Consider the following 27,669-nt stretch of genomic DNA (forward strand, 5'->3'; position numbering starts at 1 on the left):
TTGTAAGTCTTCAAGATATATCGGAACAACCTCCCTTTAATGGAAAGCCATTCTTTCATGAACAAACGTTATCCTTTTGGGTTTTCCTTATGTCCTTGTGAAGGCATACTTACCTTCATCAGCTGGGGCACTGAGTTTAAAAATTGGCAAGTCATGTTGCAGCTTTATAGAATCTTAGTGAGGCCACATTTGGAATACAGTCTTCAATTCTGGTTGCCACACTACCAGAAGGATGTGGAAGCTTTGGAGAGGGTACAGAAAAGATTTATCAGGCTGTTGCCCTGTATGGAGAGCATTAGCCATGAGGAGAGGTTGGAGAAACTTGGTTTGTTCTCACTGGAACAATAGAGGTTGAGGGGCGACCTGATAGAAGTCTAGAAGATTACGAGAGGTATGGACACAGTGGATAGTCAGAAGCTTTTTCCCGGGGTGGAAGAGTGAATAAGAATAGGAATTTCTTATTTCTTAAAGAGTCAATTCCTAGCGGGTGTAGGTTTAAGGTGCGAGGAGCAAGGTTTAAAGGAGATGTACGAAGCAGGTTTTTTACACAGAGGGTGGTGGGTGCCTGGAACTCGATGCTGGAGGAGATAGTGGAAGCTGATATGGTAGTGACTTTTAAGGGCTGTCTTGACAAATACGTGAATAGGATGGGAATGGAGGGATATGGTTCCTGGAAGGGTGGGGGGTTTTGGTTCAGTCGGGCAGCAGGCTTGGAGGGCCGAAGGGCCTGTTCCTGTGCTGTAATTTTATTTGTCCTTTGGGTCTACAGGTCATAACGAGGACCACACTCATCGTAGAAAAGAGTGGCATATTTGGAAGCATAGAATTCTTACAGTGCAGAAGCAGTCATTCAATCCATTAAGTCTGCACCAAATCTCTGACAAAGCATCTTACCCAGGTCCTCTCTCTCACCCTATCCCTGTAACCCCACACATTTACCTTGGCTAATCCATCTAATCTGCATATCTTGTGACACAAAAGGGGCAATATAGCATGCTCATCCCACCGGACTAATTTGCAGCATAGTTACTAAACTCCCATCCATCTCAACGGTGGCCCTTCAATGTCACACCACTGATTTCAATCATATGCAGTGAGATTCAATGCTATGCCGCTCTGTCAACTCAGGAATCCTACGTACCATATCGCTGACTTTTAGAAAGCCCGTAGCAAAAGCAATTGAGTTCGGAGGCGTAGATATTGGAAGCATGAAAGCATAGGAACCTACAACGGTTGTAGGGACCATCAGATAGAGAGGGTTCACCTTCAAATGCATGGCCTGAAACAAATAATAAATACATGGATAAGATGCTGTCTTTGAAAATTAAAAACAGTCCAATGTATATTAATCCAACTGGCGATAGAATAACTACATTATTAGTCAATAAAAATCCCACATCTGCTCACTGACTCGTTATGGCCTCGTTCGACCCAAGACCAGAAAATCCTGCCTGACATCAACAGAACTTCCCATTATCCGCCCCTCGCCCGCTCCAATTCCGTGGCGATCAGGGTGACAGAATCCCGGCCATAGAATCATAAGAAGGAAGCCATTTGGCCCATCGAGCCTGCACCAACAACGACCCTACCTCGGCCCTATCCCCGTAACCACATGTTTTTACCCTGCCAATATCCCTGACACTAAGGAGCAATTTAGCATGGCCCAATGCACCTAACCCGCACATCTTTGGACTGTAGGGGGAACCGGAGCACTTGGAGGAGACTCACGCAGACATGAGGAGAATGTGCGAACTCCACACAGTCATCCAAGGCCAGAACTGAACCTGGGTCCCAGGTGCTGTAAGGCAGCAGTGAGAACCACTGTACCACCCCAACTCGAGGGCGATTTGAGGGGCTTTTGGGGACAGGCTCGTGATGGGTAAGCTGGCAAAATGGCTTGGGATGATGCCAGGTGACATGTTGTGTTTCCACCACCGTGCCCGTTTGCCATTGCTGGGAAATATGGCGGGTGGGCTGCCCACCAGACTGGAGTCCAAATGAGCCACTTCAGTGACCAATTAAAGACATCTTACCCCTCCACTGGCATTTTACCAACATCAAGAGGACATCACCCCGCCCCCCACCCCCGCATTCCTCTGCATGGAGAGACAGCCAGATAAACCCTGGGATCTTCCGTGTAAGTTCCTGGGAATTGGGCTTTTAATATCTGGATATTCTTTTGTCCACAAATGGGGACCATGGCTTACCCAAGGCAACGGTGCCATCTGCCCTCAGCGACTCTCACACTTCCATCGGGGCCAGCCTGACTGCACTTATTGGGTGGTGATGACATGCAAACCATCTTCCTCCGGGCGCAGTCCCAGGAATGGCCTCTGCTCCTGGTGGCGCTGCTGAGGTCGCTGAGCGGCAGCCCTATATTTGGGAGCGGGCCGCCCGCGCTTAATGGGACCGGAGGTGGCACTGAATTCACTGCCACCCCAAAGCCTAACCCTGAATCCCGTCACTGCAACAGCAGCCACCCCCAGCCCTCCCCAGCTTTCGACCCCAGAGGCTGGCCACCGTCACCTCAAAGAAATCCCAGCGACCAACGAAACAACATGGGCAACGCATTTAAGATTTAATACAACAATAATTTTCATTTGTATAGTGCCTCCAAGTCACTTCACTGGAGCACTGTCAGGTATAATTTGACGCCAAGCCACACAATTAGATTTTGGGTTAGACGAGGCGATGGGAGCGCAAGCTTCTTCCTTTCTTCTTTCTGCACCTTCAGGAGACTTACCAATTCGGACACAATCGGCAACATGATCACAATGGTGGCAGTGTTGCTGGCAAATTCGGTGAAACATGTTACCAGCAAGCAGATCAGGATGACAGCTGTGGTTGGCTTGATGTTCACCAGTGGCTGAAGCTGATTGCCGAACCAGATAGACAGCCCTGAAGCCTGGAAAACAAAGACACTGTCCAGTTGGATGGGCAAAGGATCCCGACAGTGCAGAACGGAGGCCATTCGGCCCATCAAGTCAGCGCTGACCACAATCCCACCCAGACCCCATTCCTGTCACCTCACACACTTATCCTGCTCATCCCCCTGACACTAGCGGGCCAATTAACCTAACCCGCACACCTCTGGACTGTGGGAGGAAACTGGAGCACCCCGAGGAAACCCACGCAGATACGGGGAGAATGTGCAAACTCCACACAGACAGTGACCCAAGGCTGGAATTGAACCCGAATCCTTGGCGCTGTGAGGCAGCAGTGCTAATCACTGTGCCACTATAGTATCTTCATTTTCAAAGGGTGGACATTCTGGGAAATGCAGAAACGAAAATTGTGAAATTGTAACATTTGCAAGAAACAGGCACACAGAGGCATTGCCAGTCTAACCTCCATGTTCAATTCTCCAATGCCTAATCTACACATCTTGCGACACCAATGGGCAATTTATCATGGCTAACCCACCTAACCTGCACATCTTTAGACTGTGGGAAGAAACCCATGCAGACACAGGGAGAACATGCAAACTCCACATTTATCCAAGGCTGGAATTGAACCTGTGTCCCTGGCGCTGTGAGGCAGCAATGCTAATCACCGTGCCAACGTTCCACCAGGGTTATCACGTGTTATTTCTCTGGGCTTCATCTCCCCTTTTGCTGAAGGTGGTGTGGAAAGATCGGGAAAATCTCTCCCTCTCCTTGATCTGGAATCCTTTGGAATTAACCCATGAAGGAGAATCCAAGCAAAGGATTTTGTTTTTGAAATTTGGAACAGGTTTCCAAAAAGTGATCATCAAAATGAAGCCAAGATGTTAAACCGGTTATCAGGTCTTCTTTTTAAAGTTTATTTACTCATGTCACAAGTAGGCTTATATTAACATAGAGTTGAGGAGGAACTTCTTCACTCAAAGGGTGGTGAATCTCTGGAATTCTCTGCCCGTTGAAGTGGTGGAGGCTGCCTCGCTAAATATATTTAAGACGCGGGTAGATAGGTTTTTGATAGGCAAGGGGATTAAAGGTTATGGGGAGAAGGCGGGAAAATGGAACTGAGCCATGACAGATCAGCCATGATCTTATTGAATGGCAGAGCAGGCTCGAAGGGCTAGATGGCCTACTCCTGCTCCTATTTCTTATGTTCTTATGTTCTAACACCGCAATTAAGTTACTGTGAAAATCCCCTAGTCGCCACACTCTGGTGCCTGTTCAGGTACACTGAGGGAGAATTTAGCACGGCCAATGCACTTAATCAGAATGCCTTTTGTACCGTTGGAGGGAACTGGAGGAAACCCACCCAAACACGGGGAGAATGTGCATATTCCACACAGGCAGTGGTCCAAGCCAGGAATTGAACATGGGCCCCTGGCACTGTGAGGCAGCAGTGCTAACCACTGTGCCACTGTGATGCATGTATGTACAACATGTATGGTAGGCAAAATGTCAAGGACATCTGAGAAAAAAAAATACCTCACAGCCTTTTGCTATTGCATAGCCTCCTCCAAGTAATATGATCACATTCCAGGGTAGATCCCTTTGGATTTTCTTCCAGCTTAGCAAGGGTGGATTTATTACTGCTGAGGCTGAGGTAGAATAGAGAAAATAAATAAAGGTTGAAATGAGATAAGTGCCCAGCTATTGCAAAAGTCAACTAATTATTGGGAAAGGAAGTTGGTGGTTACAATTCGTTTAGACACAGTTTTGATGACTGACAGTCACGTACAACAAATCAACCGTGCTCTTAGTAAACGGCAGAGCAGGCTCATTGGGCTTAAAGGTCTACTTATGTTCCTATATCTGACATTCTCAACCTTAAATAGTAAGAAAAGATTTCGGCAAATGATTCAGCATTTAGGGAAATGTAAATGTTTTACTCTTTTAAACAATGTGACAAGTCAGCCACTTTAATGAATAACTATGCTTCTGATAATGCAGACATACACTTACTCGAGTTTTATTAACACATTAGCAACTTTGACAGTGCAGTCTTCTCCGCAAGCGCTGCTCATCAAATGGAATTTGATCAAACCAAATTTGAAGCTGGATTGTGGTTTGCATCCCTACGCGCGTGCGCGCACACACACACACACACACACGCACACACACACACACACACGCACACTCACACACATACACGCGCGCACACACACACACACACACACACACACACGCGCGCACACACACACACACACACACACACACTGCACAACCCTCTCCAAGCCGTACACCATCCTGATTTGGAACTATTTGTTCTATAGATCGAGTGGATCCTCAGAGGTTATTTCCCAGGGCTGAAATGGTCGCTACGAGAGGACACAGGTTTAAGGTGCTGGGGAGTAGGTACAGAGGAGATGTCAGGGGTAAGTTTTTCACTCAGAGGGTGGTGAGTGAGTGGAATCGGCTGCCGTCAGTGGTGGTGGAGCAAAATTCGATAGGGTCTTTCAAGAGACTTCTGGATGAGTACATGGGGCTTAATAGGATTGAGGGTTATAGGTAAGCCTAGTAGGTATGGATATGATCAGCGCAACTTGTGGGCCGAAGGGCCTGTTTGTGCTGTAGTTTTTCTATGTTCTATATCACTGTCCCTTCACCATCACTATGTCAGGAAACTGGAACTCCCTTCCTTACAGTACTGTGGGGTATATCTACACCAGAGGAATTGCAGCGGTTCGAGAAGGTAGCACACAACCATCAGCTCCAGGCCAATTCAGGTTGGGCAAAATACTGGCCTTGCCAGATGCAGGTCAGGTGGATTGGCCAGGCTAAATGTGTGGGGTCATGGGAATGGTTGAGGGGGGAGGTCCTGGGTGCGACGATCTGTCAGAGAGTTGGTGCAGACTCGATGGGCCGAATTGCCTCTTGTAGGGATTCTATGAATCTCCATCAAGAGAGGATCTGACCATCATTCCAAGACATTCAATAGCACTACCATCGCTGAGTCCCCCACTATCAACATCCTAGGAGTTACCATTGACCAGAAACTCAACTCGACTAGCTATGTAAATACTGTGGTTATAAGAGCAGATCAGAGACTAGGAACCCTGTAGTGAGTAACTCACCTCCTGACTCCCCAAAGCCTGTCGACCACCTACAAGGCACAAGTCAGGAGTGTGATGGTAAATGCTCCACTTGCCTGGATGCAGCTCCAACAACACTCAGGAAGCTTGACACCATCTAGGACAAAGCAGCCCAGTTGATTGGCACTCCATCCACAAACATTCACTCCTTCCACGCACAGTGTGTACCATCTATAAGATACACTGCAGGAGCTCATCAATGTACCTTAGACAACACCTACCAAACCCACATCCACTTCCACCTGGAAGGGCAAGGACAGCAAGGACATGGGAGCACTGCCTGTTGAAAGTTCCCCTCCAAACCACTCACTGTCCTGACTTGGAAATGTATCACCAATGCATAGTTCCAGACAGCACTTTTTCTCCCTCTCACCAACTCACAATGCTGCTACTCTTATAACTCCCCTTTTTCATTGACAATTTGGTTCACGTACCTTTAGGATTGAACCACCACTTCAATGAGGGTTTTTGAGATGGAAAGAAGCACAGTACAATAACAAAAGACATTCCAGTCACTGCATCCGACACGTACCTGAAAAAAAACGTTTTACACCAAATTGTTAATAAGATCCAAACCTATTGGCATTCCTTTATTGAAAAGCTTTATTGACACGTTCAGTATTCCATCTTTCCTTCCCGCACAACCAGTGTCCCTATTTACACTCTTTATTCTTGCATGGGATGTGGGCATCCCTGGTAAAACCAGCAACAATTGGTCATTCCTAATTGTCCTGAGAATGAACATGTAAGTTTAAGTTTTAAGTTGATTTATTTGTCACAAGTAAACTTACATTAACACCACAACAAACTGACTGTGAAAATTTCCTAGTCGCCACACTCTGGTGCCTGTTTGCGTACACTGAGGGAGAATGTTTTGCACCTAACCAGAACGTCTTTGGACTGTGGGAGGAAATCGGAGCACCTGGAGGAAACCCATGCAGATATGGGGAGAACGTGCAGACTCCGCGCAGAGAGTGACCCAGTGATGGGTTTCTCCATCTGAAGATCATTTGAACATGTTTGGACGAAGAATTGTCTTTCAGCCCATTGGACCTCATCCTTTCAGAATACCAACCCTAACATACTTTGCACAACATCCAACAGATCCTTAACCTGGATTCAATTCACATTTCCTAGCTGTTAATACAAAAGTATATTTCCAGCTGAGATAAAGAAGCTGGGTTTTGGAGTGGAAGCAAAAATATGCACATAAATGGACACAATCAGCACTGTGAGATTAGTAGAGGCTTGTAAACCTGAGGATAGAAAGGAAATAATACAATAGAGTCTGCCTCTCTTGATGATCCTAGCTGATGAAGGAGCAGTGATCCTTAAGCTCAGGATACCAAATAAACCTGTTGGACTTTAACCTGGTGTTGTGAGACTTTTTACTCTATCCATCAAGGTGAGGGATACTAATAATGGAACATTCAATATTTGTACCCACTGCTAAACTGAAGCTTCCTCTATTTGTCTCCAGCAATTTTTCTTAAACCAGACTCATGGAGACATTTTTTCCATTTCCCACATCAGCCATCTTGTGACCCCGTCAGATTGTTAGTTTGGGCTGAGTTATGGGCGTTTCAAAGAGAAATGTGCATCTAAATAGAAAGTGCTGGAAAAACGCAACAGGTCTGGCAACATCTGTGGAGGTAGAAACAGAGTTAACGTTTTGAGTCCAATATGACTTTTCTTTGGAGCTGAGGAGGGGTAGAAATGTATTGACTCAAAAAATTAATGTTTTTTTTTCCCTCTCCACAGATGCTGCCAGACCTGCTGAGCTTTTCCAGCATTTTCATTTTTATTTCAGATCTCCAGCATCCACAGCATTTTGCTTGTATTCAAGTTGTGCATCATTGCCAGCTAGAAATGGAATTGAATCTGCTCAAACTCACAAAGACCCTGATGGCAATCAGACAGAAAGAACATTCATCCTGATAATCTAGGTCCCAACAGGTGAAAGCCCAGTCTATCATTCTGTGTTCCAGTCCCCTGAAAATGCATTTTCTATTATTTTATTATAATACAGAACTATAGAACCCAACAGTGCAGAAAAAAAGTCATCTGGCCCATGGATTCTGCACAAACTCTCTGAAAGAACATCCCACCCAAGCCCTCCCCTCCTCCTAATTCCCATAACCTTGCGCATTTATCATGGTCAATCCACGTGACCAGCACATCTTTGCAGTGTGAGAGGAAACCGGAGCACCCAGAGGCTGACACAGGGAGAAGCTCCACATGGACAGTGACCCGAGGCTGGAATCAAACCCAGGTCCCTCCACTCTTTGTCTCCTCATTCATAAATATTCATAGGTGAACAGTTAGTTTTATGTGAATTCAGAACAGTCTCCTCACCCTTGTTGGAAAATAGTGGCCCATCCAGGGATGAATTTTGGATCTCTTGTCAGAAGCAGAGCCACAAAGAAGGTGAAGAATACTGAAACAGCACCCTCTGCAAACCTGCAAGATAATTAAAAGATAGAAAGACTTGCATTTAGACAACACCTTTCACAACCTCAGGATCTTCCAAAGCAACTAAAAGATTATTAAGTATGTTTTAAATCTAGTCACTGTTGTAATATAGGAAGCACTGCAGCCAATTTGTGCACAGCAAGCTCCTATAAACAGCAAAGAGAATGTATTACAAAGGGATCTAGGTGTATGTGTACATAGATCCCTGAAAGTTGGAAATCAAGTAGATAAGGTTGTTAGGAAGGCATACAGTGTCTTGGCGTTTATTGGTAGGGGGATTGAATTTAGGAGCCGCAGAGTCATGTTGCAACTGTACAAAACTCTGGTGCGGCCGCACTTGGAGTATTGTGTGCGGTTCTGGTCCCCACATTATAGGAAGGATGTGGAGGCTTTGGAGAGGGTGCAGAGGAGGTTTACCAGGATGTTGCCTGGTATGGAGGGGAGGTCCTATGAGGAGAGACTGAGGGATTTGAGGTTGTTTTCGTTAGAAAGAAGGCGGCTAAGAGGGGACCTTATTGAAACATATAAGATGATTAGAGGTTTAGATAGGGTGGACAGTGATCGCCTTTTTCCTCAGATGGAGAAAGCTAGCACGAGGGGGCATAGCTTTACATTAAGGGGTGGTAGATATAGGACAGACGTCAGGGGTAGGTTCTTTACCCAGAGGGTGGTGAGGGATTGGAATGCCCTGCCTGCTGCAGTTGTAAATGCGCCTAGTTTGGGGGCGTTTAAGAGGTCCGTGGATAGGGATTGGTTTACGTTAGAGGGTCATTGCTTTTTAATTGGTCGGCGCAACATTGTGGGCCGAAGGGCCTGTTCTGCGCTGTAATGTTCTATGTTCTATGTTCTATGTTCTATGTATTTGTAGCTAATCAGTGTTGTTGGCTGAGGGATAAATACTGGTCAGGACAGTGGGGAGAACTCCCTCTGCTATTGTTCATGGGATCTTTGACGTCCACTTGCGAGGATAGATGGGGCTGATAGTTTAGTGCCCCATCGGAAAAACAATACAATGTTTGTTCAATGACCAACTACCATTTGGTAAACCATTGCTGCATCTGTATATTGTGTGGTCTCACATTGACAACTTAAGCTATTGATAATAAATCACTAACCACAGGAGACATGGGCAGTATTTGCATATTCTGTGTCCTGTTTTGTGCATGGTTGGCAGGGGATAGAGGTGGGCGATTAACATTTACCTCACCAGTCAATGCACTGTAAAGGATAATGTGCTGTAAAACCATTCATACTTACGTTAATGGACCCAGTTTATTGTAATCGCTCTTTATTTTAGTTCTCACTCTGGCTTGAGCCTCAGCGTTAGAGGTTTTCTTCTGTCTCCATGACCTTAAGATAAGATGGAAAAAGAAACTCCCAAATTATCATCGGCAAATATCCAGGAAAGTTTCAATACAGCTTTGCTTTTTTGTATATGAATGAATCTAATTGTTGCTGTGCTTGCCTAGAACTGGAGGTCAACAGACCTGCAGCCAGTTCTTTGCAAGAGAGTGGGATAAAATCAGTTCGATAAGTCCGCAAAGAATTAAATAATAATAGCATAAATGTTGGAGGAAAAACTCAAACTGACATCTCCCTCCACACATGCTGCCTGACTGCTGCATTTTCCAGCACTCCTGTTTTCATTGTACCTTTCCAGCATCAGAGGTATTTTGCTTTTGCAAAGAATTTAAATTTACTGAGACCTCGACTGAAAGATATCAGGTGGGATCCTCTGGTCCCACCCCACGGCACGTTTCTCAGCAGTGGAAGGTTGTGTGCCGGCAGTGGGTTCTTCTGGTTCTGTCGCTGTCCACGGGATTTCCCACTGATTCCACCTCATGTCGCTGAGAAACACACATCAACGGGACAGAAATATCCAGCCGGCATGCCACAATATAAGTTTATTTATTTATGAGTGTCACAAGTAGGCTTACATTAACACTGCAATGCGAAAATCCCTGAGTTGCCATATTCTGGTGCCTGTTCGGGTACACTGAGGGAGAATTTAGCATAGCCAATGCACCTAACCAGCACGTCTAACACCAGTTTAGGGATGCAGTACTCACATCTGACTGAATGACAGACCAGTTAATCGTGGGACATGGGTGTCGCTGGCTGGGCCAGCATTTATTGCCCATCCCTAGTTGCCCTTGGAGAGCGGTTGAGAGTCAACCATATTTCTGTGGCTCTGGAGTCACATGTAGGCCAGACCAGGTAAGGGTGGCAGATTTCCTTCCCTACAGGACATTAGCGAACCTGATGGATTTTTCCAACAATCAACATCACTGGATTCTTAATTCCAGATTTATTAAAAATTAAATTCAAACTCCACCATCTGCTGTGGCAGGATTCGAAGTGATGATGTGGAGATGCTGGCCTTGTGCTGGGGCAAAACACAAAGAAATCCCACAACACCAGTTTAAAGTCCAAACAGGTTTATTTGTAGCGAAAGCCTCAAGCTTTCGGGACAGCCTGTCCCTTCGTCGGGTGGCTGGGAGTTCTCAGCCACCCGACAGGCTGTCCCGAAAGATTGAGGCTTTTGCTACAAATAAACCTGTTTGCACTTTAAACTGGTGTTGTGGGATTTCTTTGTGCAGGATTCGAACTCAGGTCCCCAGGGCATTAGCTGAACTTCTGGATTAAAAGTCTAGCAATAATACCACTCGGCCATCGGTTTCCACTTCTGGACAATTCAATGTTGGCAGGGGTACAGTTCAGGAAAGGTCGGGGGGGGGGGGGGGGGGGCGAAATGAGAGGGGTCGGGGGAGGAATTGGTATGACGAGGTAGACACCAGAATGCACAAAGAGGAAGATTTCAGCTGAAAATTGTGTGCCATTTCTTTCTGCTTTCTGTTACCATGGGTTGAGTCCTCCGTACAGGAAAGCAATCCATAGCCAGCCAACAAACAGGAACAGGATTGCTAGGGGACAGCAGAACATAAACCAGGATGCAAAGTTCACCAGGTTGCAACCGGGGAAGTGCCTGGAACAAAGAAAGCAAAGAAAAACTTATTTCTGTTGCAAATCACGTGTACCAATTGTAAATTTTCAGGTTCATTCCCCCGCACCTGTGGAGCGGACAGGAACTTAGCTGCGGCTGACAGTGAGCATAGAACCACTCTAGAATTTACCGCACGGAAACAGGCCATTCGGTCCAACAGGTCATCTCATCCTATCCATCAGCATTCTTTCTTCCTTGTATTAATCTGGCTTCCCCTACATTGTGATTAGATATCACTCTTGGGGCTCAAGGGATCAAGGGATATGGTGGGGATCAGGATATTAAATTTGATGACCAGCCATGATGATAATGAATGGTGGAGCAGACTCGAAGGGCTGAATGGCCTATTCCTGATTCTAGTTTCTGTGTTTCTAACAGTGCCTCAGCAACGACCCCACCAGCATTTGTGTAGCGAGTGAATGCGATTCTTCAGCCCTCACGTTCAAACAGAAATCAGGCCCAGAAACTAGCATATCAGCTAATGTCCAGTAATTTTGATTACTTCCCTTATCCATGATTTGGCCATGACTCTGTCACTTGTTGGTTATTAAGAGTTCTTAACTCTTATTTGTTTAGTGTATGAGTATATCCTTCCCTCCACAACCTTCAGGTGGATGTCAGAATTTCCCATAGTAAGGAGTTTGGTAACACCAGAGATGCAGCTACCCTGGTGTTGCTCATTCACTCACTGTTCAAGTGCTGGTGAATTGAACCTAGGTCCCCGACATTGTGAGACACCAGTGCTAACTACTGTGTCACCGTGCCACCCTATAAAGAAGTGTTCCCCAGCCAATATCCCTTTCCCAACTTGACTTGCCAGTGACAGCCTCACTATCTTCTCTCAAAGTGAAACCATCTAACATAACGGTGGGCGTGGTTTACATGGACTTCAGCAAGGCGTTTGATAAGGTCCCCCATGCAAGACTTCTTGAGAAGGTGCGAGGGCATGGGATCCAAGGGGCTTTGGCCTTGTGGATCCAGAACTGGCTTGCCTGCAGAAGGCAGAGAGTGGTTGTGGATGGGTCTTTTTCTGCATGGAGGTCGGTCACCAATGGAATGCCCCAGGGATCTGTTCTAGGACCCTTGCTGTTTGTCATTTTCATAAATGACCTGGATGAGGAAGTGGAGGGATGGGTTAGTAAGTTCACTGACGATACGAAGGTTGGTGGTGTTGTGGATAATCTGGAGGGATGTTAGAAGTTGCAGTGTGACATAGATAGGATGCAGGACTGGGAGGAGAAGTGGCAGATGGACTTCAACGCGGATAAATGTGTAGTGGTCCATTTTGGCAGGACCAATGGGATGCAGGAGTACAATATCAAGGGTAGGAGCCTTAGCTGGGTTGAAGAGCAGAAGGATCTTGGGGTCCGGGTCCACAGGACTCTTAAATCGGTCTCGCAGATGGAGGATGTGGTCAAGAAGGCGTATGGTGTACTGGCCTTCATTAATCGAGGGATTGAGTTTAGCAGTTGGGAGGTAATGCTGCAACTTTATAGGACCCTTGTCAGACCCCACTTGGAGTACTGTGCGCAGTTCTGGTTGCCTCACTACAGGAAGGATGTGGAAGCTATTGAGAGGGTGCAGAGGAGATTTACAAGGATGTTGCCTGAATTGGGAGGCATGCCTTATGAAGATAGGTTAAGGGAGCTAGGTCTCTTCTCCCTGGAGAGATGAAGGTTGAGAGATGACCTGATAGAGGTTTAAAAAATGTTGAGAGGTATAGATAGGGTGGATTCTCGGAGGCTATTTCCCAGGGCTGAAATGGTCGCTACGAGAGGACACAGGTTTAAGGTGCTGGGAAGCAAGTACAGAGGAGATGTTAGGGGTAAGTTTTTCACTCAGAGGGTGGTGAGTGAGTGGAATTGGCTGCTGTCGGTCGTGGTAGAGGCAAACTCGCTGGGGTCTTTTAAAAGACTTCTGGATGAGTACATGGAATTTAATGGGATTGGGAGTTACAGATAATTCTATGGCCTGGTAGGTATGGATGTGATCGGTGCAACTTGTGGGCCGAAGGGCCTGTTTGTGCTGTAGTGTTCTATGTTCTATTACATTGAGATGAAAATTGAACTCAGGAATTATTAAGATCTGTGCAGCTCGTTGTGTTAACTAGAGACAGCTGTTTTCATTATTGCCATTCATTTGTAAAACCCTGAAGAAGAATTCCGTGGCATGGAGCAGGTCATTTTATTCTTCCATTTCTTACACCCAGCAATAAAAAATATTCCCCAGGTAAATTATGATACAAGTTAGATATGAAGAATTCTCTGAATCCGTATGCCCCATCAGCGCTGCCAAAGAGAAGGGGCATTTTGGCACTGAGCCAAATCTCCAGCGGGACTGGAGAATCCCAGTCATGGGCGAGGGTAAAGCCTTCTGTTCTGACTTAGTAATGCATCTTAATCCCAACTTTAGCTAAGCACTGCTTACTGCGCCCGAGCAACACTTAACCCATCTCTTGAATAGTCCTTAGGATTGTAGCAATGAGAAATTGCACATTTATCAGGTGGATTTCTTCAGATGTTAAAGCATGCATCAAATGCACAGCAAGGATCTGGGACAGTGAGGGGCATATAAATTACAATCATTTATTTGTCAAGCATCTTTTGTTATCTATGGTTGAGTGTTTCAAAACGTTGCGGCATAGTTTATTATTAAAATCAAGACTTTGATGCTGAAAATTGCTAGAAAGGTCTGAATCACATGGTCATTGTTTGCAAACTTGCAGCTTTTCTAAACGAATGCAACTTATAAAAATCAAAAGGTCCTTATCATTGTTTGTACGTTTTTAGTTGTCCAAGTAGCAGCAGGTTTGGAGTGGTCCCAGTCAGTGTAGCAGTGCCTCCTATACTGGCAGCATAAGGTATGCAGATAAGAAAGCCCTTCCAGAGTCTCTTCTGGATCTCCCTCTCCTTCTCCTGTTGGGCTAATGTAAAGTTAACATCGGTCTCGGACTTCTGTGGATGGCTACCGCTGGAGAAGAAGAGCAAAATATTGAGCGTCAGATAATGGTTATAGTTATCATATCTAACGTTCATGCAAGTGTTTCAGTAGTCAGGAGCAGCAGATTAAGATAAATGGCCAATAGTATGTCCATGTGTCAACGAATGCATAAAACAATAAAAAGCCAGGCTATGTGAGGCACATAAAAGCCACAGTCAATGTAATACCAACAGGGCAGAGTAGGTGGCACAATGGTGGGCACAGTGGTGAGCACTGCTGCCTCACAGCACCAGGGATCCGGGTTCAATTCTAGCCTGGGGTGACTGTCTGAGTGGTGTTTGCACATTCTCCCCGTGTCTGTGTGGGTTTCTTCCGGGTGCTTCGGTTTCCTCCCACAGTCAAAGATGTGCGGGTTAGGTTGATTGGCCATGCTAAATTAAACCTTAGTATCAGGGGGACTAGTAAATACATGGAAATGGGGCCTGGGTGGGATTGCTGTTGGTGCCATCTCAAAGGGCTGAATGGCCTCGTTCTGTATTGGAAAGGTTTGATGAAAGTGCAAAAAGGGGAGAAGTTTTAGGCTATAGTTAGAATATTAGAATAAATTTAGTTATTATTTTTAAAACAAACATGTCAGCCGATGCTGAAAATAATTTACTGTGAATATTTTAAAGTTTATTTACTATTGTCACAAGTAGGCTTGCATTCACACTGCAATGAAGTTACTCTGAAAATCCTTTAGTCGTCACACTCTGGCACCTGTTCAGGTACGCAGAGGGAGAATTTAGCACAGCCAATGCACCTAACCAGCACATCTTTCGGGTTGTGGGAGGAAACCGGAGCACCCATAGGAGAACCATGCAGATACAGAGAGAATGTGCAGACTTCGCACAGACAGTGATCCAAGCCAGGAAACGAACCCAGGTCCCCGGAGCTGTGAGGCAGCAGTGCTAACCACTGTGCCACCATGCCGCCCTTCAGGAGTCAACCTGACCATCATTCATCTCACCCCAGTAAACCCACATTCCTCCATTCTCTCTGCTGGAGGGAGAACTAAGCATGGCCAATTTATCTAGCCAGCATGCCTTTCAGGCTGTGGGAGGAAACCAGAGAATCCGTGGGAATATTTGAAGTGTTTGCGCATTAAAAATGCAAAGTGCAATTTCGCAACAAGGTGAGACAGTGTAATAGCTCCTTCAAATTGTTTTGGTGCTAGCGTTACTGCACACAAATTGGCTGAAGCATTTCTACTAAAAAACTAATGGCCCATTGAAGAACATTTTCTTTTAAGATAGATTGAATAAATTTTGCCTAATACTCAGGTTAGAGTGCATTCAACCTCCAGGACCATTTTATACTTGGTAACCGTAACATCATACCTGTCATCAGTAATAAAACACGACACTTCATTGGGTATTGACTCCTTTGAGGTTTTATCTGAGGAAGGAAGAAAAAGAAAGGTTGTAGACAAATCCTGTTTTATTCAATTTTATTAAATATTAAATTTCAAACTAAGAGCTTCTGATTAAGTAACAGGCAGTTTTTGGGTGTTGTTGGAACAAAATGGAAATAGATGTTAATCAGTATTCTTTAATTGGCTGATCTTAAAAATGTACAATCAGTAGTTCCTGGGGCAGTTCAATCTTACAGAAAATACTTATAAAATTTGGCCATTTGCTATTAAATGTTTGGATTTTCCCTTCAGGAAAGTGCTCAATTTCTGACAGTCTTGTGGCAGTGTAGAGGGTTAAATGGGATGTTGTAGCCTTTTGTCCCAGACTATTGGCTCCTAATTTATCATTTTAAAACGTCTACCTGTTGTCAGTAGTATTCACCATGATTTACGTGATTAAATATGTTAATGCACAGGGCACTGTTCTTTGCAGACAGGAAGGACGGGTACACATATTGTGTCTGTTTCAGCTGAACAAAATAAGTGATAGCCCATTCTTTGACCAATCAGAGTCAAGCTGTCTGGTTTAAAAGTTCAAATTATGCTTAGTAGTTAATTGTTAGCCACCATTAACTGGTACATTCTCTATGGCAACACCTCTATCAATCAGAGTCCACTTGCCCACCAATCAAAATTCTCTTCTCATACAGTATAAAGTGGCTGACTCTCCATGACATTGTTATTTTTGCAATTGTTCTGATGAATGCAAGACATAAAGTTTTGACAAAATGTATTTTTTCAGCAAAACTCAAACCTTCAGTTTGGAGAGTTCAATGCATTAACATTGTAAGTATCAGTGTTGTCCAGAATTTTAGAATTACCTTTAGCATCTAAGCCATCTATGCCATCTTTAAGCATAATAGACTTCTGGGTGAGTTCTATGCTGCCAAATAAGCTTTGGAGCACTGCATTGGCTATTGGCATCATCATGGCAGTTGTGGCAGTGTTACTAAGCCACATTGACAAAAACGCTGTGGTTGTCATCATTCCCAGAATAAGCCTACAAAACACAAGACAACAACAGTGCTAAATCTTTGCTACAAGAATCAGTTTCAGGGCAAATTCTGAATTAGGGTAAAGGAAGTTAACACACTGCATTGAAAATGATAAATGCTGCAAATATTCCTTATGCAATATAACATCTGAGAGTGAAAATCTACGCTGATGATAAATTTTCAATTTACCATACAGGCATGAAACTGGCATTGCAAATCAGCAATCAATCGTGGAAACTGGATGAACAGAAAGACAAATAGGTAAAGAGTTCAGGAATCAAAAGGGTTGCACAGTATAGATAGAGAGATAGCCAAGTTCAGTCATTGGAAGTAGAAACCCTACAATGCAGAAGGAGCCATTTGGCCCATCGAGTCTGCACTGACAACAATAAGAACATAAGAACATTAGAAATAGGAGCAGGAGTAGGCCATCTAGCCCTTCGAGCCTGCCCCGCCATTCAATAAGATCATGGCTGATCTGAAGTGTCTCAGTTCCACTTTCCCGCTTTCTCCCCATAACCCTTAATTCCCTTGCCTATCAAAAACCTATCTACCCGTGTCTTAAATATATTTAGCGAGGCAGCCTCCACCACGTCAACGGGCAGAGAATTCCAGAGATTCACCACCCTTTGAGTGAAGAAGTTCCTCCTCAACTCTGTTCTAAACTGCCCCCCCCCCTTATCTTGAGGCTGTGCCCTCTAGTCCTGCTGTCCTTTCTGAGCGGGAAGAATCTCTCTACCTCTACCCTATCCACCCCCTTCATTATCTTATACGTCTCTAAGATCCCTCCTCAGCCTTCTAAACTCCAATGAGTACAGACCCAGTCTATTCAGTAAATCCAATCCCACCTTATCCCCATTATCTCACATATTCATCTTGAGACACTAAGGGGCAATTTAACATGGCCAACGCACCTAGCCAGCACATCTTTGGACTGTGGGAGGAAATCGGAGCACCGGAGGAAACTCATGCAGACACGGGGAGAATGTGCAGACTTTGCACAGATGGTGACCCAAGCCAGGAATTGAACCCAGGTCCCAGGAGCTGTGAGGCAGCAGTGCTAACCACTGTGCCACCCTCCACTGTGCCACCATGCCGCCCTGAAATGATGATCCTCACGGCCTCAAACTGAAGGAGAATTAAATCTGATTGTCCAGCAAGTTTAACTGATTATTTTACAATTTACTAAGACTACTTTCCCTCCCTTTCTCCCATTCTTGTCTTTCTACCGCACACTTCAGAAAATGTTGATTCCAGCCTCAGTAAAGTTTAAATTACGCATACTTATTTTGTTTTAGTCTTTTAACCAAAAATTCAAATTATTTACTTAGCAATATTTTAAAAATTTTATTAGTGTCACAAGTAGGCTTACATTTACACTGCAGTGAGGTTAATGTGAAAATCCCCTAGTTGCCACACTCCAGCGCCTGTTTGGACACACTGAGGGAGAAGTTAGCGTGGTCAATGCACCTAACCAGCATGTTTTTCCCACTACGAGAGGAAACCGGAGCACCTGGAGGAAACCCACACAGACAATGTGCAGACTCCACACAGACAGTGACCCAAGCTGGGAATCGAACCTGGGTCTCTGGCACTGTGAGGCAGCAATGCTAACCCACTGTGCTACTGTGCCACCCCTAAGCATGAGAAAAATATTTCATGCGTATTTTGAATACTTGAGGCTTTCATACAAATATCCATTTCTTATAAGAACTAGGAGCAGGAGTAGGCCATCTGGTCCCTCAAACCTGCTCCACCATTCAGTAAGGATATGGCTGATCTTGTTGTGGACTCAACTCCACTTACCCACCCACCCAGCATAATCCTTAATTCCTTTAATGTTCAAAAATCTATCTATCCTTGCCTTAAAAGCATTCAATGAGGTAGACTCAACTGCTTCACTGGGCAGGGAATTCCACAGATTCACAACCCTTTGTGTGAAGAAGTTCTTCCTCAACTCAGTCCTAAATCTGCTCCCCCTTATTTTGAGGCTATGCCCCCTAGTTCTAGTCTCACCAGCCAGTGGAAACAACTTCCCTGCTTCTATCTTATTTATTCCCTTCATAATCTTATACGTTTCTATAAGATCTCCCCTCATTCTACTGAATTCTGACAAGTATAGCCCCAGTCTACTCCGTCTCCCCTCATAAGCCAACCCTCTCAACTCCGGAATCAACCTAGTGAATCTCCTCTGCACACCCTCCAGTGCCTGTATATCCTTTCTCAAGTGAGGAGACAAAAACTGCATACAGTACTCCAGGTGTGGCCTCGCCACTTTATACACAACCTCGCTGTTTTTAAACTCCATCCCTCTAGCAATGAAGGACAAAATTCCATTTGTTTTCTTAAATACCTCACGCATCTGCAAACCAACGCCTTGAGATTCCTACACAAGGACACCCAGGTCCCTCAGCACAGCAGCATGCTGCAATTTTTTACCATTTAAATAATAGTCCATGGTTATAGGATGCTCAACATTTTATTTCGCAATATTTGGGCCTAAATATATGAATCAGACTTTTTAAATGCAAACATTACCTCATTTAAAATGAATGGATTAAATTTGGTGATTTCATAATAGTCATTATAAGAACATAAGAACATAAGAAATAGGAGCAGGAGTAGGCCATCTAGCCCTTCGAGCCTGCCCCGCCATTCAATAAGATCATGGCTGATCTGTCGCGGCTCAGTTCCACATTCCCGCCCTCTCCCCATAACCCTTAATCCCCTCTCTTATCAAAAACCCATCAACCCGCTTCTTAAAAATATTTAGCGAGGCAGCCTCCACCACTTCAACGGGCAGAGAATTCCAGAGATTCACCACCCTTTGAGTGAAGAAGTTCCTCCTCAACTCCGTTCTGAACCGCCCCCCCTTTATCTTGAGGCTGTGCCCCCTAGTCCTACTGTCTTTTTTGAGCGGGAAGAGTCTTTCCACCTCTATCCTATCCATCCCATTCATCATCTTATACGTCTCAATGAGATCTCCCCTCATTCTTCTAAACTCTAACGAGTACAAGCCTAGTTTATTCAGCCTCTCCTCATAGCTCAACCCCCTCAACTCCGGTATCAGCCTAGTAAACCTCCTCTGCACTCCCTCCAGGGCCAAAATATCCTTGCGCAGGTGCGGCGCCCAAAACTGCACACAGTACTCCAGCTGCGGCCTCACCAATGCCCTATACAGCTGCAGCAAGACCTCCCTACTTTTATATTCAATCCCCCATTAGAAAACCTAACCTGTATCCTAAAGCCTAGAGTGCAAAATGTTATTGAGACTGTGTGGGAATCTGTAAGTCAAAGGGGGATGTTTTCACTTGCACAACTTCTTGTGAAGCAAATTGTCCGTCAAAGAACAGGCCACATTTTAATCATACTCTATAATGCAGAAGGGGGCCATTCGGCTCATTGAGCCTGTATCGGCAACAATCCCACCCAGACCCTGCCCCCACAATCCCATGTATTCATCCTGTTAATCCCCCTGACATCTTTGGACTGTGGGAGGAAGTTGGAGCACCCAGAGGAAACCCACGCAGACAATGTACAAACTCCACACAATGACCCAAGCTGGGAATCGAACCCAGGTCCTTGGCGCTGTGAGGCAGCAGTGCTGACCACTGTGCCGCCCCTATCCCCATAACCCCGCATATTTACCTTGCTGAGGGAGAATTTAGCATGGCCAATCAACCTAACCCACACATCTTTGGACAGTGAGAGGAAACCAGAACAGCCGGAGGACACACACACACAGGCATGGGGAGAATGTATGAACTCCACACAGTCACCCAAGACCAGAATTGAACCCAGATCCTTGGTGCCGTGAGTGCTAACCACTATACTGCCCATGTTGATCTTGAAAGTAACCTAAAGTTTATTTATTAGTCACAAGTGGGGCAATATATCTTGGCCAATGCACCTAACCCACCCATCTTTGGACTGTGGGAGGAAGTTGGAGCACCCAGAGGAAACCCAGGCAGATGATATGCAAACTCCACACAGACAGTGACCCAAGCTGGGAATCGAACCAGGTCCCTGGCGCTGTGAGGCAGCAGTGCTAACCACTGTGTCACCGTGCCACCCCAATTCAGTGACCAGCGGAAATCAGTCAGCTTCAACACTAGGAAGGTAATCCAAGAAATATTTTAAATATTTAACCCAAGGAATATTTCAGTTGACCACTTCATATCACTAATATTTAACAAGAGTTTCTGTGAATGTTTTAATTGTATGAAGTATATTTATTGTTACTGATCTTGTGATTATATCAGCCTATTGTGTCAACGGCAAAAACATTCATGCAGATAATTGTATTGGGATGGGATAAAGAGTGGGGAAAGGGATGTTCCTGCCCGGCTGTTGATCATAAAATCCCTACAGTGCAGAAGGAGGCCACTTAAGACCATAAACCCGTAAGACATAGGAGCAGAATTAGGCCATTCGGCCCATCAATCCTGCACTGACAACAATCCTACTCAGCCCTATCCCCATCACCCTGCACATTTACCTTGCTAATCCCCCTCACACTGAGGGAAAATTTAGTATGGCCAATCAACCTAACTCACACATCTTTGGACTGAGGGGGGAAACCAGAACAGCCGGAGAACACGCAGGCATGGGGAGAATGTACAATCTCCATCCAGTCATCCGAGGCCAGAATTGAACCTAGATTCCTGGTGCTGTGAGCACTAACCACTGTGCTGCCCATGTTGATCTTGAAAGTAATCTAAAGTTTATTTATTAGTATCACAAGTAGGCTTGCATTCACACTGCAATGAAGTTACTGTGAAAATCCCCTAGCCGCCACACTCTGGCACCTGTTTGGGTACACTGAGGGAGAATTTATCATGACCAATTCACCTAACCTGCATATATTTGGACTGTGGGAGGAAACCCAAGCAGACACGGGGAGGATGTGCAAACTCTACACAGACAGTGACCCAAGCCGGGAATCGAACCCAGGTCCCTGGCGTTGTGAGGCAGCAGTGCTAACCACTGTGCCACTCTAAGAGTTCCTAAGAGTTAAACTAATGCTAGAGTTGGCAGGGGAATTGGTACATAAGATTTGTGAAATCACGAAACAAGATTGAAATTATGGCTTAGCCTTTTGTTCAACATTTTTTTCCAGATTCTTGTACTTAACATTCTTATGAAGGGTCAAATGAGCCATGATATTCGCCCCAGTTTGCATGACATTTCCCTGTCCATCCACTCTTGTCATGCCAATATTAGATATAATTTAGTTTAACTAGATTGACATCTTTTCCAGTAACAGAGTAACGTCAAGTGAACAAAAATTAAGAGACAGTATTTCAGATATTAGAAATCTGAAAGGACCAGAAATAAATTGCTGCAAATACTCAACAAAGAACAAAGAAAATTACAGCACAGGAACAGGCCTGCACCGACCATGCTGCCTGACTGAACTAAAACCCCCTACCCTTCTGGGAACCATATCCTCCATCCTATCCATGTATTTGTCCAGATGCCCCTTAAAAGTCACTATCGTATCCGCTTCCACGACCTCCCCCAGCAGCGAGTTCCAGGCACACACCACCCTCTGTGTAAAAAACTTGTTTCGTACATCTCCTTTGAACATTGCCCCTCACACCTTAAACCTGTGCCCCCGAGTAACTGACTCTTCCATCCTGGGAAAAAGCTTCTGACTATCCACTCTGTCCATGTCCCTCGCGATCTTGTAGACTTCTATCAGATTGCCTTTCCACCTCTGTCGTTCCAGTGAAAACAAATCAAGTTTCTCCAATCTCTCCTCATAGCTAATGCCTTCCACACCAGGCCACATCCTGGAAAATCTTTTCTGTACCCTCTCCAAAGCCTCCACACCCTTCTGGTAGAAATAACAAAGAAAGGCAGTTGAGTGAAACTGGGGAGTTAATATTCCAGCAGGCTGAACAGTGGACTCTGAAATGTTAGCCCCACCTTCTCCTCTCCAGTGAGCTGCTGAACGTTTCCAGAATTTTCTATTCCAATGTCACATGAGCACTTAAGGTTCCAGTGCCTCTTTACTTAGCGCACAAGAAACAATACTTTTCACTGTATACCAACCAATACAAGTGACAATAATAACATCAAATCAAACATATATTGCACTTTTGGTATTTTCCAATCTCTTTGTGTTTGCTTTACCATTTGATTATAAAGAAAGACATCATTAACTTTTTTTGTGATCTACGGTTTACAAGGTTTATTTGAGGCTTCTGCTAATCTGCCTGATTTTTCTGTGACTAACCATCAGAATCCATAGATTGCTGCATTGATTAAGAGGATTGTAACCAATGGTTAATTGTTAAGCTCAAAGCCATGCCACTTTTCCAAAATCATATAAGTATGGCTGTGGGATTGTGGTGGGCAAGAACTGCATTTGGACCATTGAGGGAGAATAATAGTTCCATAAAAAGCCTATAATTGTTCTTTCTCATCCATTTGTGGGACATGGGCATCGCTGGCTGGCCAGCATTTATTGCCCATCCCTAGTTGCCCTTGGAGGGCAGTTGAGAGGCAATGATATTGCTGTGGCTCTGGAATCACACATAGGCCAGGCCAGGTAAGGATGGCAGATTTCCTTCTCTAAGGGATATTAGTGAACCAGGTGGGCTTTTCCAACAATTGACTATAGTTCCTAGGTGATATTAATTTCAGATGTTTTTAATTGAATTCAAATTCCACCATCTGTCATGACAGAATTGGAACCTGCGGGTCCCCAGAATATTAGTTGAGTTTCTGGATTAATAGTTGAGCAATAATACCATGAGGCCATCGCCTTCCCCAGATTGCCATTGACCGTAAAGGTTTCATTTTTAGCTCAGGTTAATAAGAATGCACCTTTCCTCTCAGGTTTAGTCAATAAACGAAAACTCTTTTGTATCCTCATTACTTACATGGATGGCGATGTTCCCACAAACAGAAGGACAGACAATGCTATTCGCCGATGGAGGTTCCACTCCTCGATCACCAATGCCATAATCAGGCCACTCATGAAGAGAGCATTGGTATCAAGGAAGTACTGAGGACAGACCTTGCTAGATGGTAAGATACCAAGTAGAGGGAAGAGACTAATGGGGAGCAGAGATGTCACAGCGATCGGCAAAGCTTCTGTGCACCAATATATTGCCATGAGAAGAATCACGTAGAGACATTTTCCCTCCTAGGAAAAATAAAATGCAATGATTATTTCTACTCTATATGGGAAGAGGTTTGCATTTCTTAGAATCATACAATGATATACCAACAGAAGGAGGCCATTTGGCCTATTCCAGCTTTTTAAAACTAATCCCACTCCCCTACACTCCCCACACAACCCAGTAAATGGTATCATTTAAAGTTTTTGTCCAGTTCTTTTCTGGGTTGTTGGGGGGTGGTGGAGGGATGCAGTGGCACTGCTGTCTCACAGTGCCAGGGAGCCAGGGACCTGGGTTCAAATCAGGCTTAAGCTCACTGTCTGTGTGGAGTTTGCACATTCCCCCCATTTATGCAGGGGCTTCCTCCGGGTGCTCCGGTTTCCTCTCACAGTCTAAAGATGTGTGGGTTAGGTAGATTGACAATGGTAAAATGCCCCTTAGTGTCAGGGGAATTGGTAGGGTAAATACACGGGATTGCAAGGGTAGACCCTGGGTGCAATTGTGGTCGGTGGAGACTAAATGGGCCAGATGGTCTCCTTCTGCACTGTAGGTGTTCTACATTCATTTGTTCTATCACCTTGACAGGATACCCTTGGATATGAATAATAGGTAATAATATTTTGCAGCTAATATGAGCCTCTTCTTCCTGAATGTGATCTTTGTTGTTTCCTTCGTCTTCCTGTAGACAGGATTCTGTGAAATTCTTAGAGCGGTGTACTCTAACAGAAGCCAAGGCCCATTATTGCCCTGTAGAAGCCCTTGTGCAGGGACCTCTGCATCTGAACATGAAGTTAAATGTTACCTATTTAATCTGGTGTCAAAACCACAAAGATTAGTTTTAAGTTAATTTGTTAATGCGACAAGTAGGCTTACATTAACACTGCAATGAAGTTACTGTAAAAATCTCCTAGTCGCCACACTCCAGCGCCTATTCGGGTACACTGAGGGAGAATTTAGCATGGTCAATGCACTTAACCAGCACGTCTTTCGGACTGTGAGAGGAAACTGGAGCACCCAGAGAAAACCCATGCAGATAATGTGCGGACTCCACACAGGCAGTGACCCAAGCCAGGGATTGAACCCGGATCCCTGACACTGTGAGGCAGCAATGTTAATTATTGTGCCACCATGCCAGGTATGATCGTGAAGGGATCTGTTTTGGACCATAGGAATCTAGAAACCCTACAGTGCAGAAGGAGGCCATTTGGCCCATCGAGTCTACACCGACCACAAAACCACTCCGGACCTATTCCTGTAATCTCATATATTTAACCCACTAATCCCTCTAACCTATGCATCCTGGGTCACCAAGGGGCAATTTAGCATGGCCAATCAACTTAACCATCACATTTTTGGACAGTGGGAGGAAACTGGAGCACCCGGAGGAAACCTATTACCTACCCACCAGGTAACGTAAAATCAGTTGGCAAATACTGGGTGTTAGATAACACAGGGAAACAAGATTGAATGATTACAATGCACCTAACCATTGATCCTATTGCAGTAAATAAGATGTGTGCAAATACAGAAATGACCCTTTCATTCTTCAGCCTGGATTACATAACACACAAGATTATTTTGAGTCACGGGTTGGGTCATTCAGCTCTGGAATTGGGAAACAAAATCGCATTATTTTCCACCGTAACTCATTCAGCATTCTCCACAATGAAGCAAGTTATTGATCTATTCGTTAATGTATGGGACACACGGAGATATTGCATGCACAACGTTATGGAGCAGAATGTCTAAAACTCACCTTGGGTATATCTTCATTGCAAACCAACTTTTGTATGTTTGTGGAGTGGTTGTAAGACTTGGAAGAGATGGAAAATAAAAGCAGAAGGGTGGTGGGAGGAGGAGGGGGGGGCAAGGTGGACATTTCATCGTTTCATATTTTAGAATGCCACTGGGTGGCAAGGTGGCACAGTGATTAGCACTGTTGCCTCACAGTGCCAGGGACTTGGGTTCGAATCCTGGCTTGGGTCACTGTCTGTGTGAAGTCTGCACATTCTCCCCGTGTCTGCGTGGGCTTCCTCCAGATGCTCTGGTTTCCTCCCACAGTCCGAATGACATGCTGGTTAGATGCATTGGCCATGCTAAATTCTCCCTCAGTGCGCCCGAACAGGCGCCAGAGTGTGGCGACTAGGGACTTTCGCTGTAACTTCATTGCAGTGTGAATGCAAGCCTACTTGTGACTAATAATAAATAAACTTTAAACTAAAACTTTAAACTAAAACACAATTGGGAAGAAGCTGGAGGAGTCAGAGGCAGTGAGGGTCTTTTTACAGAGAGTACCCGAACTTTAATCTGCTCGGAAGCACTGAGATATATTTTCAATGTGTTAGGCTATTGGGTAGTGGAGGGGTGGGGGGAATGGAAGAGGGGGGTAGGTGCTCTCATCCTGTAACGTAGTGCAACATCTATCCCCAAATAAAGGGTTTTTTCTGCCTGCCCAGTCTCCCTCAAATTAAGACGAACTCTATCTCCTGCCAATTTCCAATGAAGATACATACTAAAGGTGCAATTTACACATACAATCATTGAATATAGTTAGCTGGCACTTAATGCACTTTACTGTCCTCAGAAAAATGGGGATTTTTTTTAAATGGAATTGGTCCTGGATTAAGGATCTCATTTGATTAAACTCGCTCTTGGCAGATTTAAGGTAGTTTTTTTTTGAAGATTCCTTCAATTCCATGTGTCCCTCCCCAGCTCCTTCATAAAATACTTGACCCTTTTGTAAGTCCCATTGCCACAAACCCCATCTGACTCCCCCCCCCTCCCCCTCCACCCCAGCTCCATATCACAGAGAGGTTTTCCCTTACCTTCGGAGGGGCGGTAAATAGAATGGGTGAAAGTAGCAGAGGTCCCAAGCAGACCACCAGGCTCTTACGAAGCCTCCAAACCTTCTTGGCGACCACCGCGATCTTGCCCATGCTTCTTGTCGCTTGAGTTGCGGAGACCTCTCTCAACTCTCGCTCCAGCTAACTCTCCTCACACACACTCAGGCACTCCAGCAACTGAAACATTCAACACGTGAAAGCCAGAGAGACTTGAACCAAAGCGCCTGACCTCCCAGGCAGTCCAAAGGGTTCGCTGCTGCTGTTCACCCATCTGTGGTTAACAATGGCACCTCCGGATTTTAACCTGCGGTTCACCAGAGGACACCGTGCAGGTGACATAATTCTGGATGGGGAGCTGTTCATTGGAGATTTCATTCCCCCCCTGGCGAGGAACACTGTCCACTAAACTGGGAAAACTTATGTTCCACACAATGGATCGTTGTACTCAAGTATGTTCAGAGTAAGCTGGATAACTTGTAGAATCTTACAAGTGCAGAAAGAGGCTATTCAGCCCATCGAGTCTGCACTGACCACAATCCCACTCAGACCCTATCCCCATAACCCCATTTACCCTAGCTCCCCCCCCACCACACTAAGGGGCAATGTACTACAGTCAATTCACCTAACCCGCATATCTTTGGAGTTTGGGAGGAAACTGGAGCACCTGGAGGAAATCCACGCAGACATGGGGAGAATGTGCAAACTCCACACAGACAGTGGCCCAATCCGGGAATTGAACCTGGGTACCTGGTGCTGTGAGGCAACACAGCTAACCACTGTGTCACTGTGCTGCCTTTGTGTGAA

The 27,669-nt window shown here is 45.1% G+C and overlaps 1 protein-coding gene across 1 annotated transcript in view; it reads right to left on the reverse strand.

The window, feature by feature from the left end:
- slc13a3 (solute carrier family 13 member 3) overlaps nt 1–27,132 on the reverse strand; it is a 40,053-nt gene extending 12,921 nt beyond the window's left edge. Inside the window, exons 1-12 of the mRNA XM_080204684.1 lie at nt 26,848–27,132; nt 23,783–24,048; nt 16,719–16,897; nt 15,824–15,881; nt 14,286–14,474; nt 11,361–11,486; nt 9,758–9,850; nt 8,384–8,488; nt 6,463–6,560; nt 4,422–4,534; nt 2,744–2,905; nt 1,142–1,279 (exon numbers count right to left, since the gene is read on the reverse strand). Of these exons, the coding sequence (XP_080060810.1) occupies nt 1,142–1,279; nt 2,744–2,905; nt 4,422–4,534; nt 6,463–6,560; nt 8,384–8,488; nt 9,758–9,850; nt 11,361–11,486; nt 14,286–14,474; nt 15,824–15,881; nt 16,719–16,897; nt 23,783–24,048; nt 26,848–26,958 (1,638 nt within the window). The 5' untranslated portion in view covers nt 26,959–27,132. The remainder of the gene's footprint in view (nt 1–1,141; nt 1,280–2,743; nt 2,906–4,421; nt 4,535–6,462; nt 6,561–8,383; nt 8,489–9,757; nt 9,851–11,360; nt 11,487–14,285; nt 14,475–15,823; nt 15,882–16,718; nt 16,898–23,782; nt 24,049–26,847) is intronic.
- Between the last annotated feature and the right edge of the window lie 537 nt (nt 27,133–27,669).

This window comes from Carcharhinus amblyrhynchos, chromosome 16, assembly GCF_965287045.1.
Source record: "Carcharhinus amblyrhynchos chromosome 16, sCarAmb.v2.hapA, whole genome shotgun sequence".
Taxonomy (NCBI): domain Eukaryota; kingdom Metazoa; phylum Chordata; class Chondrichthyes; order Carcharhiniformes; family Carcharhinidae; genus Carcharhinus; species Carcharhinus amblyrhynchos.